Source organism: Pocillopora damicornis, chromosome 9 (genome assembly GCF_964200805.1).
Source record: "Pocillopora damicornis chromosome 9, jaPocDami1.2, whole genome shotgun sequence".
Taxonomy (NCBI): Eukaryota; Metazoa; Cnidaria; class Anthozoa; order Scleractinia; family Pocilloporidae; genus Pocillopora; species Pocillopora damicornis.
The window spans coordinates 8,514,214-8,528,945 of NC_142678.1; the positions used below are offsets into that span (position 1 = coordinate 8,514,214).

Consider the following 14,732-nt stretch of genomic DNA (forward strand, 5'->3'; position numbering starts at 1 on the left):
ATGACACAACTGTGGAAGGGAGATGAGATTTTTCGGTCAGACTGTGAACTTCAAATAGCACTTTCAGATATTGATTTCTTTAAAGATGATGCTACTGCCTGTGATCTAATAATGCAAAGCAGGTGTCACAAGTTTATTGCTACCCTCTCCATTCTCAAAAAAATTCTCACACTTTGCGATCCTCAGCAAAACTCTTCAGCATGGAGAACTAAGAATTGCTGCCCTACTGTCTGCTGTGTCGTACTGCCTTACTAGGCTTGATGACATCCTGAAAAGGAAGGACACTGGGTGATGACCTAGCAGAGAATGGAAAATTTGGCTTGACTGGAGTCCAAATCACTGAAGTAGTAACTTCCTTAGTGGTTTAATACAACTTATGTGACAATGTTCAAAGAGAACAGATCAGTAAGATTTCCTTCCCTGCCAGTTTTTCAAGCCCTTTCAATCTATGATTTGCAAAATCTTCCGGCAAAGGAAGTCGCTGATTTGGAGAGCGAGCGGGTGAACCATATAGCTACACTTGCACACCACTTTGGTGCCACAGATTACATGGAAGCTGAAACCCTTACTTCCAGTTCATTGCACAGGATATGAAGTCCGTGTGCCTTATGATCATCACACCACAGCCTCACACCGACTGAGTCGCTCCTAACCAACTTATGCAGCATTTCATCATTCAAAGTAATGTTTTCAAACCTGAAGTTGTCTGCTATACCCAAGAGCCTGCCTGTGACTAATGCCTTGTCAGAAAGAGGCACAAGTGCATTAAAGAGGGTTTGCAGTTCATTGAAAGACAACATGGTTGACTCCTTGCCTTTGTTCATGGCCTTTGGCCAAGTATTCGGATGTTACAGGTGAACTCTTGCTTGTTACACCTGCATCAGAACTTAATGACAGCCCTGTCTGTTAATCAGAGAGCAAGAGGTTCACATCCAAAGGACTTCAGAAATTTGCTATTGTACCTATGTAATACAGAAACCATTGAAGAAGTTTGAAACTACTCTTAACCAGGCAACCATCACATAAAAATCAAAATTCGCACTTTAATGATACAATAAGATTATATTAGTAGCTTTAGACATTTGTCATTACTTGTAATAGAACCAATGATCTTCGAAAAGAAAAGCAGAAGAGCTTCGTAAAACTGCAGAAAAATACTAGAAATTCCTCTTCAAACTATAACATGCTTTTAAGGGTATCTTTAAGCACCTGAGAGGTTCTGAAAATTGTCGATCCCTTTGTTCAGATGATTGTCTCAAAATTCTGGACTCTGCTTCCACAAGCTTCCCATTAAAAATTATGGATGCCATGCACATCCTTTGGGAGCAACCATCTTTAAATTTCCAGGTCAAACATCTTCATTTATCCCTTTCATACTAATTAGTCTCCCTTCTTAGCTTAAACAGTTACATTTTTGTGTGTTAACTATTATGGTTAACCTCTCACTTTGTTGTACTATTTATTACACAATTTATTTTGGTTCTCATTATAAAACAGACGATGGATGATAATTTATCCGATACATGTTTTCATTAAAAAATTGAACCTCAAAAGCATAATTTGGTTCATCAAAGCCATTTAAGAGTATGTATTAATAATATGTATTTAACTACTATCATTATCATGTTCAATAATTTCATTTTTTTAACTTGCAGTTCAGGAAACTATGGCTAATTCTAAAGGAGTGTACATACATTTAATAGTACATATTCATTGCTTATATATATGTAATCTAATTATTATCGAAATTTCTCACACGTATCTAACAATTATTAATATCATGTTAGCGGCAATGGGGTTCCTCATTGAATGTCAATTTATGTATCTTAATATTGATTAGTTGCTTCTTTTACGTATTACAAGCAATCAAGCTACTGATCAGCAATCAGGGAAAACAATCAGCAATAGCAGAGACCAATCAGCAATCACAGAGACCGCTAAGCCATTGGAGGGAATAAGCAGCGGTGGTAGTTTTGGATTGAACCAACATCCGGTTTGGAAAAGTTTGTTACCTTCTTGGAACATGGTTAAAATCATCATGCACAATTGCACATGCACATTGTTTATCGCCATTTTTTGATCGCATTCATCCTCCCTCGAGTAAGCCACAGTTTTTATCATCTTTTCCTTTCTAACTAGCGTAGTTTTTCAGAATTGTATAATTGTGTCTTTAAGGAAGGCTCTCGAAGCTATCAACTTATAACCGTTTCTCTCAAAGCGCTTGAGTACAAGGAGTTCAACAGACGTCTACTCAACAGAATCGTTTCTCTCCCTCAAGCCTATGATCCAGACATTCCATTTGAAACTACAAACCTCCTTCGCAGAATTTATTCCCATTGTGGGGAGTAATAAACTCCTCTGGGAGGCAGAATTGTTGGTTAACGGCTACTTGCACGATCATACATAGGAGCTACCTTCTTGTAGTCATCACCCATGTCGATTGTGTTAACAACGAATTAAGCAATTTATCACTAGTATTGGCCTCTAGACTTGGTGTCAGGGGTGGGATACCATGATGGTCATTGCGTGGATGTAACTCTTTGGTCAGATATGGAACAGACATGCGTCCTTGCGCGAGATCAAAGTCGGACGCCAGTCTACACCCTGGGTTATTTCGCAAATACACCATACGATGAGTTTACGCTACAAAACTCTTCTGAACGCAAAACTATCTGACAATCAAGAATTGTGGGCCAAGCATGTATGGCTCATTAAGAAACAGGGCTACGCATGATGTCAGTGTTGCTAAATGCTAATTCTACGTTGATCTTTTTGACAAAGTAAAAGATTACAAGTCATACTGGAAGTTGATCAGCAGGGATTTGCTAAAGCAAAGGCATAGAAAAAACCAGGAAAGATTTATTACTCGACGTTTCGGGGTCATCGTGACTCCATTATCAAGAGACTAGTTTAAAAAACATGCAAATAAGGAAAGGTACAAGAATAGCATAAATTAGAATGAACGGCTTAAACAAACACCTTTGCGCGGATGGAATCCGTTTGCACGTTCAGTGTTGGCTTACGCATGCGAATATACAACATTTCATTAACAAGGCAATCAAATTTGCCGTTACATTTCGCGATGACGTTGAATTGCTCGATCAAGCGTTCAGGTATTTCACTATTGTGCTGGAGGTGGTAGTGTTTGTAGATAGAAGATGATTTCCTTTTGTGCCCTTCTACGCGATCGTGTAAGTGACCACGAGTATAGCCCACATACCCTGCATCACACAGGTTACATTTAAATTCATAAACGATACATTGTTGGTTAACAATAGGGGGCTTAATTTCGTGTTGCTTAAGCTGTTGATCGAGCTTAGGGCTAACGAACACTGGTTGGACAGTCACGCTTAACTTCGAGCTTAGACTGTTCAGTTGTTGTTTAACATGATTAGCTGACGATTGGTCCTTGAAGGGTAACACTAATCTCACAATCTCCGATGGTACGTCTGGTGATGGACAGGGCTCTGCAGATGAAATCCTTCTCTCAACGAACCGCTTGATTGTAGTTTCAACCAGTGGCTTTGGGTATTTTAAGTTATGAAAAACCCTTCTAAGGCGGTCACATTCCTCGGAGAAGAAAGACCAGTTAGAAGATAATCGATAAGCGCGATCCACCATGGTGTTAACTAGGCTGCGCTTGTGCTTAATGTCAACATGACTCTGGAAATGCAGAAGGAGACCCGTGTTGGTTCTTTTGATGTAGACCTTTCTCTCAATCTTTGGTGCACGGTTAAGCAGTTCAGTTCCTAGAAAGGGAAGGGATCCTTCCCGTTCGACTTCCATGGTAAACCGGAGGGAGGGATGGGTAGAGTTAAGGGTGTCTAGAAACTGGCCAGCGGTCACCCTATCAGGCATTACGGTCAGGGTGTCATCGACGTACCTCCGGTAATAGCGCGGAAGTTGACCGTGTTGTTCGAGGTTTTCCTCAATCGAGCACATGAAGACGTTAGCCAGCAACGGTCCAAGGGGAGAACCCATAGCGACTCCATCTGTCTGCTCATATAAAGCACCGTCAAACTGGAAAAGCTGGTTTTTCGTAGCTGCTCAGAGGAGGTCGATTAGGTCCGCTTTAGAGATGTTCAAGCTGTGCGTCTCGTTGAACCAATCCTGGGCAAAGGCTTTTTCAGCTAAGATCTGTATTGTTTCCTCCAAGGGTACATTTGTAAACAATGAGGTGACGTCATAGGAAACTAAAATTTCGCCATTCTTGATCTCGAAGCCTCGTACTTCATCAGCAAAGCGGAATGTGTCTGTCACTGTATATTGGTTGCACGACAGGGGTTTCAATTTGTCGTCAAGCCATTTCGCTAGCGAGTAATTGTAGGTGTTAGTAGCAGAGGGTACTGGCCGCACGGCCAACTGTTCTTTATGTGTCTTCGACAAGCCATACAAGTGTGCGAGTCTGGACCCTTTCGGGCGGAGAGCGTCAGCAATGGATTTCGGTAGAATCTTTCGAACGAGAGTTTCCAGCTCCCTTTCTTTCTGAAGGAGAGCGTGGTAATACTTAGGAGGTCGTCCTCTGGTTCTCGGTCTCTCCGAGTCGACGAATCGGAATTTGCTGGTATCGTTTATTGACGCTTCGGATAGTAGGCGAAGATATTCTGATTTATCCATAACAACAACACCAGACCCTTTATCCGGTTTTGTGACAACAATGTCATTGCGTTTTTTCAGATCTTCAATAGCTTGCAAGAGGGCTTTAGGAGGTTTTGGGCTACTCCTATTAATATACTCTAGCGCAACAGATCGTAAGGTTGCGGCTGCTAGTTCGCGTAAATTCTCGTTTGGTAGATGCCGTTCAAGGTTCCAGTATGCTTTCTCGAAGCTTGCCTTGATCTCAACTGGAGACACTCTTTGCGGGATCGCAAATTTCAGGCCACGGCAGAGAACCAATTTTTGGAAGAACGATAGTTCCTAAGAGGAAATATTCAGGATGTGTTCGTCGACGTCAGTTTCTCTGTAGAGAAGCCTTGAGATCTTTCGAGTGTGAGTGTTCGTAACTTCAAGTTGGAGTTTATTCCGAAGCACAGTGATGGTTCGTAAGATGCACATATAGCGGAATAGTGAACAGGTCTGACGGATTTCATCATAGATGCCATTGATTTCCTCTCGAAGTACCAACCAACCAACAATGTATCGTTTATGAATTTAAATGTAACCTGTGTGATGCAGGGTATGTGGGCTATACTCGTGGTCACTTACACGATCGCGTAGAAGGGCACAAAAGGAAATCATGTAATTTGTGATAATCGGTATTGACATAAATTAATATTTTGCCGACACGGAACAGAGAACTGGGTGCGAGCGTAGTACGCGGAGGTTCATGGGTAGTATGTTTGTAAGAAGAGATCGTTGAGAATCTTGTGGCATTCTACGGTCAGCCTTGCCACTAGCACTTTCCCATAAGGTTTATTTCTTGTCTTCATCATTTTTCCTTGTCTAGTTATGGACGAAGCAGGCGTCAGGAAAGTAATCGCTGAAAACAACAGAGATCTTATCGTTCAGATCAAAGATCTCGTAAATTCTTCGATTTCTGACCTCAAGCGTTCTAACGAATCTATCGCTTCCCAGCAGATGTCAGAGATTAAAAGGTTGAAACGCGATTCCGTTCCTCACTTCAACAAGAAGAGCAACGAGGAGCAGTACAAAGCTAACAAAGCTATTAAAGATGCTGTTGAAGACGCCCATATTGCCCTCGAAAGGAACGACGTCGAGAATATCAAACAAGCCTTGGATAAAGGTATGGAGCTGCTTCAAGAGCGTCAAAAATTAATTTTACTGGCTGATAAATCACAGTACGGGTGGAAGACGGTCCTCGCATACAAGCACCATGATCTCGCAGACGACGAAGAAGATGAGAAAAAGATATACAGGGCCGAATCCAGAGCAGCTAGGTCCACGAAGCGTTTCACATCTCGCTCGACCCGGCAAAGAAGTAATGTTACATCGACTTCAACAACTCCGCAGTTTTCCGCCTCACAGCTACCCAATTTGTTTTCGCGCGTAAACCCGCAGCTTTCGTCTCAGAGATCGTCTTCTGGTTTGTGCTTTGCTTGTGGCAAACCCGGGCATTGGAGGGCTTTCTGCCCTAATTTGCGGTTTGGTGTTCCTTCTAATGCCGGTCAGAATCCCAAATGACTCACTTCGGACGTCGATTTGGAGCAAGGCCTTATTCATGAGGATAGCGATAAATTAATTTTTCTTCGTGTCAATGGAAATTCTTTCGAGGCTAAATCCGGCGATGATTACTCGTCCGTTAAAGGACGGCTACGTGGAGCCCTCGCATTCTGGAACGACATTCACGCCCCTCAATTTATCCTGGATGTTATTGATTATGGCTATAAATTACCGCTTCTCCAAATTCCTCCGCCCTTCACAGCTAAAAATAACAGTTCGGCTTTGGAGCAGGCAGCTTTTGTCGAAAGTGCCATTAACGATCTCTTCATCAACGCCGGTTGCGTCACTGAAGTGTTTGAAGCTCCTGTTATCATCAATCCTTTGTCCGTATCTGTTCAGAAATCAGGCAAAAAGCGTCTAATTTTAGACCTTCGCCACGTTAATCAGTTCCTTTACAAATGCCGATTCAGGTGTGAGGATTTGTCTATTGCGAAAGAGGTTTTGAATCCTGGAGATTTTATGTTTACTTTTGACTTAAAGTCTGGTTACCATCTCGTGGAAATATTCCCGGAGCACAGGAAGTACCTATCATTTGCGTGGACTTTTTCCTCAGGACGCACCAGATTTTTCCAGTTTTCTGTTCTTCCGTTTGGCCTCAGTTCCGCGCCTTATTTATTTACTAAACTACTCAAGCCTTTAGTCAAGAAATGGAGATCTGAAGCAAAGTCGATCGTGGTTTATTTGGACGATGGTCTCGGAGCTGCTGCGGACAAGAATAAGGCAAAAATCGCTAGTCTCCAAGTACATGCAGATCTACTTAAATCTGGCTTTCTTCCTAATGAAACCAAATGCGTTTGGGAGCCCACTCAGGTTATTACTTGGCTCGGAGCCGTTCTCAACACTTCCACTTCTGAAATTTCTGCCACTGCTAAGCGAATTACCAGTTTACAAGAAGATTTAGCGACTCTTTTGGCCATTCCCTCGTCTTGTCATCCAGTTTGGAAGCTTGCCTCTGTTTGCGGAAAAATAATATCTCTTGGCCCCTGCGTTGGTAATGTCTCTAGGCTTATGTCTAGAAATTTATTCCCAGTCATCAATACCGCGCCAACCTGGAACTCTTACGTTCGTCTTTCGTCTGAAGCTCTGGCTGAGCTGGTTTTCTGGAAGTCTAATGCGGCAAGTCTTAACGGCATACCTATTTGGCCTGTCAGGCACAAGCCTTCGAAGATCGTCTATTCCGATGCTTCTGGCTCAGCTTGCGGCAGTTTCATCGAGTTCGAGGGGAAGATGTTCCATCAAAACTGGTCAGATTTTGAGAAAGCTCAAAGTTCTACATTCAGAGAGTTGTTAGCCGTGTCTTTATCAGTAAAAGCCTTCGTGGAGTCATTGAGAGCCCAAACAGTCACGTGGTTTACGGATAATCAGAACGTTGTCCGGATCGGTAATTCAGGGTCTAAGACTCCAGCATTACAAGAGCTTGCAATGGATATCCATCGTAGTTGTTTGCTTAGTGCTATTAACATCGATATGCAATGGATCCCAAGAGACCTAAATAGTGCGGCGGACGATATAAGCAATTTCATTGATTATGACGACTACACGATCAACGATACGGTCTTCAGTGCTCTTGACGGCTTATGGGGTCCACATACCTGCGATAGGTTCGCTTGTTCCTACAATGCCAAAGTCCAATGCTTTAATTCGAGGTTTTACCAGCCTGGTTCAAGTGGCGTTAATGCGTTTTCTCAGGATTGGTCTCATCATAATAACTGGCTGTGTCCCCCTGTGTATTTAACGTGTAAAGTTATTAAGCATATGGAGCTGTGCTGTGCTCAAGGAACTCTGATCGTTCCCCTTTGGAAGTCAGCCCACTTCTGGCCCATCCTGTGTTCGGATGGTTTCCATTGGAGTACATTTATCCATGACTGGGTTATCCTGCCTAACTTTCCTAATTTGTTCATTAGAGGAAAAGCTAAGAACTCTATTTTTGGTAGCAAGCCATTGGCTTTCGTTTCGTTAGCTCTACGTCTTGACTTTAGCATCATTCCCAGATTAGATTCCGAGTTATCTCGTAAAAGCTTTCTAGTTCCTTGTGTTTGATTCCATTCACGCTTGAGTTCGCTACTGTTTCCACTATGTACCGATAAGGCGTATTATATTTGCGCGAAGTACTTATTATTTGTTGATAATCATTTTCTAAGTTAAACGTGTTAGGCCTTAGAGAGGCATCCAGGAGAGGCCCTAGAGGGGCGATTTGTCATATGTATTTTCATTTTGTACCCTAGAGGGGTATTTTCTGTTGGCATTGTGCAAACGCCCTAGAGGGGTACGTCCACTAGAATAGCATGGTTTTTTCTCTTGTATCGTTTTACGCAGAAGTGTATTGCCTGATCGGCAGAGTGGTCTTCCTGAGTGAAGACAGTGAGTTAAATGTAAATTAAGCATTGTGTGCACTGCTGCCTGTCTCATTGATATCTTTTTTATCCTTAGATATCTTCACTTCCGTTTTTTGGTCTTCAGAGGCCCAAAATTCCCCGAGAGTGGATCAGCTAATGGAGAATCTCAAATCTACCGTGCTTGCTTCCAGAGCATCTGGGACATTGGCAAATTACTTGAGGGCGTTTAACAAGTGGAGACCCTTTGCTAGTGATGTCTTGGGTACCTCGGAGTTTCCAGTCAGTCCAATCGATTGTGCCCTCTACTTGCAACACCTCCTTGAGTCGTCCAAGTCCGTCGCTTCCATCAACTGCGCCTTTTACGCGTTCAAGTGGGTACATCTTCTTGCAGGCGTCGACTCTCCAACATTACACCCTACTGTTATTGCCGTAAAGGAAGGAGCTGTTCGCCTTGCCAGTCAGCCAATAGTCAATAGAAAGGAGCCCCTGGACGCCTACCACCTCAAGGTCCTTGCTGCAGAGACTAATCTAGAAGACCTTTTACAATTACGAAATTTAGTTATGTTCATTCTCGCATTTTCCGGTTTTCTTAGAAGTTCCGAGTTATGCGTTATGCGTAGCAGAGATGTTCAGTTTAACGAGGGTTACATTACAATCAGCATAGAGAAAAGCAAGGCGGACCAACTGAGGGAGGGCAGGTCGGTCGTTATTGCTGAGTCCTCATCTATCACGTGTCCCTGTTCTTTACTTAAGCTGTATATGCATAAGGCCCAGATTCCTGAAAATTCTGACGAGTATCTTTTTAGGGCCATTTCAGCTTCGGGCAATCACAAGCGCCTTATCTCTGTAAACAAGCCGATTTGTTATTCTACCTATAGGCAGTCCTTTAAGAAGTCTTTCGCGAATATTGTACCAGATATCTCTAAGTATAGCACTCATTCAGCTAGGTCAGGTGGAGCTACTTTAGCTGCCAGCTCTGGCATTTCGGAGAGGAATCTTCAGCGCCATGGTCGCTGGGCCTCAGTCACAGCAAAGAACATTTATGTTAAGGATTCTCTTTCCAGTAGGCTAGAAGTTTCCAAGGCTCTGTTTCTCTGAGCTCAAGCCCTACCTTTAGCTTTTCTATCTTGGGCCTGGCTGACCAACGCGCCCATGCCTCAACCTTTGAGTGTGTTCGGTTGTGTAGTGAAGGCAAAATATGTAATTTGTGATAATCGGTATTGACATAAATTAATATTTTGCCGACACGGAACAGAGAACTGGGTGCGAGCGTAGTACGCGGAGGTTCATGGGTAGTATGTTTGTAAGAAGAGATCGTTGAGAATCTTGTGGCATTCTACGGTCAGCCTTGCCACTAGCACTTTCCCATAAGGTTTATTTTTATTGTGTAATTATCCTGATATGATTTGTTTTCTTCATTCTCTTCATTGTTTATAGATCAACCTTAAAACCCCAAAGGTGGCGCCACTGCAGTTGGTCGGGGGTACACGGTCCCTATTTTCCTAACAAGAGGTTTTTGGGGCTTACGTGTCCGGCTTTGGCGCATGTAGGATGTTACTTGATGTATCTCTTATCCACTTTGTTGTAAATTCATTGTCACAATTAAAATCTATCTTGGGCCTGGCTGACTAACGCGCCCATGCCTCAACCTTTGAGTGTGTTCGGTTGTGTAGTGAAGGCAAAATATCTTCTATCTACAAACACTACCACCTCCAGCACAATAGTGAAATACCTGAACGCTTGATCGAGCAATTCAACGTCATCGCGAAATGTAACGGCAAATTTGATTGCCTTGTTAATGAAATGTTGTATATTCGCATGCGTAAGCCAACACTGAACGTGCAAACGGATTCCATCCGCGCAAAGGTGTTTGTTTAAGCCGTTCATTCTAATTTATGCTATTCTTGTACCTTTCCTTATTTGCATGTTTTTTAAACTAGTCTCTTGATAATGGAGTCACGATGACCCCGAAACGTCGAGTAATAAATCTTTCCTGGTTTTTTCTATACTGGAAGTTGGTCAAAAAAGCTGCTTACAGCTAAGCGTTGCAGCCCATACTTGGCATCAGATGGGGCAAGCGAAACGTCTGATTAGAAGAAAGCGCACATCCTTAACGAATAATTTTCTACTGTTGGTGAAAATTTGGCAAACGATCTCCTATCTGTAGCTAGGCGAATAGTAATATTCACTTTTACCGCGTTACTCCCTGAATAATGAGCATTTCCATATCGCATGCTAATGTTACCGAGAGAAGAAAAAAGATGATACCTGTGAATCAGACAACATTTCTCTAGGGCTACTCAGATATGTAGGTAAAGAACTGGTCCCATTATTGTTATTCCTTTACACCAAGAGTGCTGCACGAAATTCAGTCCCTCCTTCGTGGAAAAACGCTAAAGTTTCCGCCGCGTTTAAGAAGGATAATAAAACTGACAAACACAACTGTCGACCAATTTCCTTATTACGTGTCCCAGGAAAACTGATTGAACAGGCTGTTGCCACCACAATAAGAACTCGTATTTCCTAACATAATCTTGGCCATTCTCACAAGCGGGCCTATAAAAATGGCCTCTCAATCAAATTGTTGTTGATAAAAATGATCGAGGAGTGGAGATGTCCACTAAATAAAAATCTAGTGGTTCACATCTCCTTTGTTGACTTCTGCAAGGCCTTCAATTCTATCTCTCATCATCTCCTGATGGATAAATTGCAAACAGTTGGTGTTGCTGGCGATCTATGGTGCTGGATTAAAGACTACTTAACGGACCGCTCTCAAGCTACAGTCAAAAATGGTTTTCAGTCCGAAACTTTACCTGAGAAGTTTGGCGTGCCACAGGAATCTGTTTTGGGATCTACCCTGTTTTTGTTGGTTTGCAACGAAATTCCCGATATAGTTGAGGATTGTGATAGAGAAATTCACATGTATGCCGACGACACTACGATTTGCGTGGCTGCATCTTCTCCCGATATGATTGCTATTGTCTTGAACGTAATCCTTCAGAAAATGTATGGCTAATCCTGCCTTAACTGCTTCACACCCCACCCCGGTAAAACCGAACACACGGTTTTCATGTGTGGCCAGTTTGTTGGGCTATTGCAAGCAGTGTTGTCACTCAAGTCAAGCCGATTAGGTGTTTAGGCATTGAATTGACAGTTATCTTAATAAGAGCAGTAAGTCCTTTTCACAAAAATTGAATCTTCTCACGTCTTTGCATTTCTTCCCAACTACAGCGAGAGCTGATTTATATTTCAAAGTAATTTTACCATCTTTATGGGCTGGTTGTATGGGGTTCCTGCAACAAATCGCTCTTTAATGAGCGGGAGAGGATACATGTACGTGTCTCAAATATCATCTATGGCCTGGACTGATACACACCCAGCGATCAGGTCTAAGCCCAAAGCAAGTGGCCCACTGTTAAAGATTTATACGAATATAGACTATTTTCATAACTTCTGCCTGTTCCTATTTGAAGCTGCTTGCGAAATATGACTGCAAATATAACTTGTGAAGGAAATTGACCTTTTTGTTACCAAAACCAACACTGAAATTCTCCCCTAGTCCACTTCTTACAAAGCCGTACCTCTATGGAATACTCTTGACAATCAAACGCATGCGATCTCAAGCAAAAGCATATTTCCAAATTTCTTAAGCGCTAAACTTCATGCGAATAGATTAGTCTACAGATATGTTATGTATTTTTAAAAATACGCTAGACCTTTTTAAATTTTAATTAGTATTAAGCTTTTAATTCGCTTGTAAACTACGTTTTAAATTTTAAATACACGAACACAGCAGTTTCCCTGTAGTTTTATTATCATGTTTAAGTGAATGTTGTTGTTGTTATCACTCCTACCTACATTCATTTAGACTCAGTCTTTGTTTCCTTAATAATGCAAGGTCATTGCACAGACATATTGCAGACTTCCATGCAAATCTCACTTATTCCAAATTTGATATCAATCTTTTTTTCAGGAATAAGATTTATTGATCCAAATACAGACAGAATGTATGCTCTTAGTGGATATAGTTTGTTTAGGAATAATAGTCTTGTTTCTGGAAAGAGGAACAGCCATGTACCGTCAAACTCCATTCCTTTCAAGTTATCCATGTTGTATAAATGGAAGAGGCATCGAAATAACTGTCCTCAGAGCCGCAATCCTTCCAGATGTAACTATTGTAGTCCAAGTTAGACAACTACACAATCTCAATTATGGAAACTCTGGAACACTATTCTTTTTGTTTGTTTGGTTTTTTTTTTTTTTTTTTTTTTTTTTTTTGGGGGGGGGGGGGTGGTAGGGGAGGGAAGACTTCTACGCCTGACTACGGGAGCACAATTGATCACGTCTACACTAATTTACCACGGCCAAAGGTTACAGCAAATATCTGAGATTCCTATCTCATTGATCATATATGCATTCATGCGTTGATTAAGTAATCTGTAGGACACTATGAGTAAAATTTATTAACGGCTGTCAGCAATTTTTATATTAGAAGTCTCACCCGATGTTAAAGACATTACTTTAGAAACCAGTAGCTAATTCAATTTTACGTGAATTTACCGATTCTGAAGACACCAGTGTTGCTGTGACATTATCCACTGCATCATCAGGATGTAAATTAAATGCACCTTTAGTCTGCTTTTTTAAAGTCACTTTTTTGTTCCTTATTTTTTGTTTATAGTATTTGAGAGAACTTATTTGATTTTTTTCTTTCAGCTAAAAGTTTAGAAAGATTTATTATCATGGCAACGAGCACATCTTCAACTTCTCCTCAGAGTAACTACTACCAAATGTTATCTTTCTTTGTCCACTCAACCATTAAGGTAATGAACCACTGATAGATGCACAACAAGATAGCTCACAAGAGTTTGTCCACATTTAGTAAACCTTAATAATCAAAAGATTTGTAAATTTGGACAAATATTTTCATTAGTCCTGTCGCAGTTATCTGACTCAGGTATTGAGTCTTTCGATGCATACACAAAGGCACACTGTCTCACTATCATTAACAGATCACGTAACAAAATATTTCGAATTCAAGATGCACATTAGTTCTTTACAATAATCAAAACATGCACAGCAATGTTTACTTCCCTCAAATCATGTCTTCTCATAAGCATCACATCCACATGGTCAATCTCATCTCCCATTGTTCTTAACAGGCCCCAAAAGAGTTTATGTCTGACCACACATATCTAAGCCACATAAGTCATATAAGTATCTGTCTCACATGCTGACTAAAGATTTATCTTGTACTGTGAAAACTGTTACAAATTTGAAGTTACCAGCGGCCACTAGCCACCTTAAAACATACATGCTGATTAGGGAGCCTGAAGACCTCGGCTGACAAATTCCCAACAATTTTTCTTCCGTGTTCGTACCTAACTGTAGTGATTTTACAGGATCACAAAATGATGTGGTACATTCTGACTTACTTATGGAAATGTCAACAAAAGCCTCTGAAGTCAAGAACATTTTGCCTAAGTTAGATGTAAGCTAGGCGATAGGAGCTGATAACATCCCAGCGAGAATCTTACGAGAATTTTCACCGGAGCTCTCTTACCCACTCTCTAATCTCTTCAACATTTCTTTTAGACTAGGTGTGGTTCCTCAGGTGTGGAAGATAGCTAACAATAAACCTGTTTTCAAGTCTGATCACAAAAACCTAGTTCAGAATTATCGATCAATCTCTTTTGTGTCCAATCCCAGCAACTGTCAAGAGGAGATCGTACAGCAAGCTATTTTTCCACATGTAGCTCCTTGCCCAAATAACTTGCAGCATGGTTTTATGACAGCTCGATCCTGTGTCACTCAGATGGTGCTGTTCCATCATCAGTGGACCAAAGCCTTCGATGCAGGGAACCAAGTCAATGAAGTGTTCTTGGATTTCAGTTAGGCTTTTGACAAAGTGTCTCATGTTCTCTTACTACACAAGTTATGTAACTTTGGTGTATCTAGTTGCCTCCTGAACTGGTGCACGGACTACTTAATAAGTCGTGTGCAAAAGGTAGTAATAGATGAAGCAAGTTCTGACCGACGTACTATCTCTGCTGGATGGTACTCCTCTTGAAGCTGCTACTGAGATCTCTGATTTTGGTTTACTGACTGATTATAAATTGTCCTACAACTCTCACAAGACGAATGTGATGCTTGGTTTACATAGAAGAAATTGCAGAGATTTGAGAGATATTTCTACACTTAGAACTCTCTATTATG

The 14,732-nt window shown here is 41.5% G+C and overlaps 6 protein-coding genes and 1 pseudogene across 6 annotated transcripts; 5 read left to right on the top strand and 2 right to left on the bottom strand.

The window, feature by feature from the left end:
- LOC149039957 (uncharacterized) lies at positions 1 to 641 on the top strand (annotated as a pseudogene).
- A 2,189-nt stretch (positions 642 to 2,830) lies between these two features.
- On the bottom strand, positions 2,831 to 3,981 carry LOC149039958 (uncharacterized). Its single transcript, XM_089182755.1, has one exon. The coding sequence runs from the start codon at positions 3,979 to 3,981 to the stop codon at positions 2,968 to 2,970; it is 1,014 nt and encodes a 337-aa protein (XP_089038881.1). The 3' UTR covers positions 2,831 to 2,967.
- Positions 3,960 to 4,939, bottom strand: LOC149039959 (uncharacterized). Its single transcript, XM_089182767.1, has one exon. It carries the CDS (start codon positions 4,615 to 4,617, stop codon positions 4,048 to 4,050), a length of 570 nt encoding a protein of 189 aa, XP_089038893.1. The 5' UTR covers positions 4,618 to 4,939; the 3' UTR covers positions 3,960 to 4,047.
- Positions 4,940 to 5,448: 509 nt separating this feature from the next.
- On the top strand, positions 5,449 to 6,141 carry LOC149039960 (uncharacterized). Its single transcript, XM_089182764.1, has one exon. The coding sequence runs from the start codon at positions 5,449 to 5,451 to the stop codon at positions 6,139 to 6,141; it is 693 nt and encodes a 230-aa protein (XP_089038890.1).
- Positions 6,142 to 6,291: 150 nt separating this feature from the next.
- Positions 6,292 to 10,164, top strand: LOC149039961 (uncharacterized). The gene has a single exon (XM_089182759.1). It carries the CDS (start codon positions 6,640 to 6,642, stop codon positions 8,218 to 8,220), a length of 1,581 nt encoding a protein of 526 aa, XP_089038885.1. The 5' UTR covers positions 6,292 to 6,639; the 3' UTR covers positions 8,221 to 10,164.
- LOC149039962 (uncharacterized) lies at positions 8,673 to 9,614 on the top strand. The gene has a single exon (XM_089181490.1). The coding sequence runs from the start codon at positions 8,673 to 8,675 to the stop codon at positions 9,612 to 9,614; it is 942 nt and encodes a 313-aa protein (XP_089037616.1).
- A 948-nt stretch (positions 10,165 to 11,112) lies between the features above and the next one.
- On the top strand, positions 11,113 to 14,412 carry LOC149039963 (uncharacterized). The gene is made up of 2 exons (XM_089181491.1): positions 11,113 to 11,522; positions 14,112 to 14,412. Exons 1-2 carry the CDS (start codon positions 11,113 to 11,115, stop codon positions 14,410 to 14,412), a joined length of 711 nt encoding a protein of 236 aa, XP_089037617.1.
- Positions 14,413 to 14,732: the final 320 nt, after the last annotated feature.

Bases quoted from the DNA above. Each gene is read 5' to 3' on its own strand.
- LOC149039962 (XM_089181490.1), top strand. From the start codon at position 8,673: ATGGAGAATCTCAAATCTACCGTGCTTGCTTCCAGAGCATCTGGGACA.
- LOC149039963 (XM_089181491.1), top strand. From the start codon at position 11,113: ATGATCGAGGAGTGGAGATGTCCACTAAATAAAAATCTAGTGGTTCAC. The intron at 11,523-14,111 runs GTATGGCTAATC...CATTTCTTTTAG, and splicing joins AACGTAATCCTTCAGAAAAT to ACTAGGTGTGGTTCCTCAGG.
- LOC149039959 (XM_089182767.1), bottom strand. From the start codon at position 4,617: ATGGATAAATCAGAATATCTTCGCCTACTATCCGAAGCGTCAATAAAC.
- LOC149039958 (XM_089182755.1), bottom strand. From the start codon at position 3,981: ATGGGTTCTCCCCTTGGACCGTTGCTGGCTAACGTCTTCATGTGCTCG.
- LOC149039960 (XM_089182764.1), top strand. From the start codon at position 5,449: ATGGACGAAGCAGGCGTCAGGAAAGTAATCGCTGAAAACAACAGAGAT.
- LOC149039961 (XM_089182759.1), top strand. From the start codon at position 6,640: ATGTTTACTTTTGACTTAAAGTCTGGTTACCATCTCGTGGAAATATTC.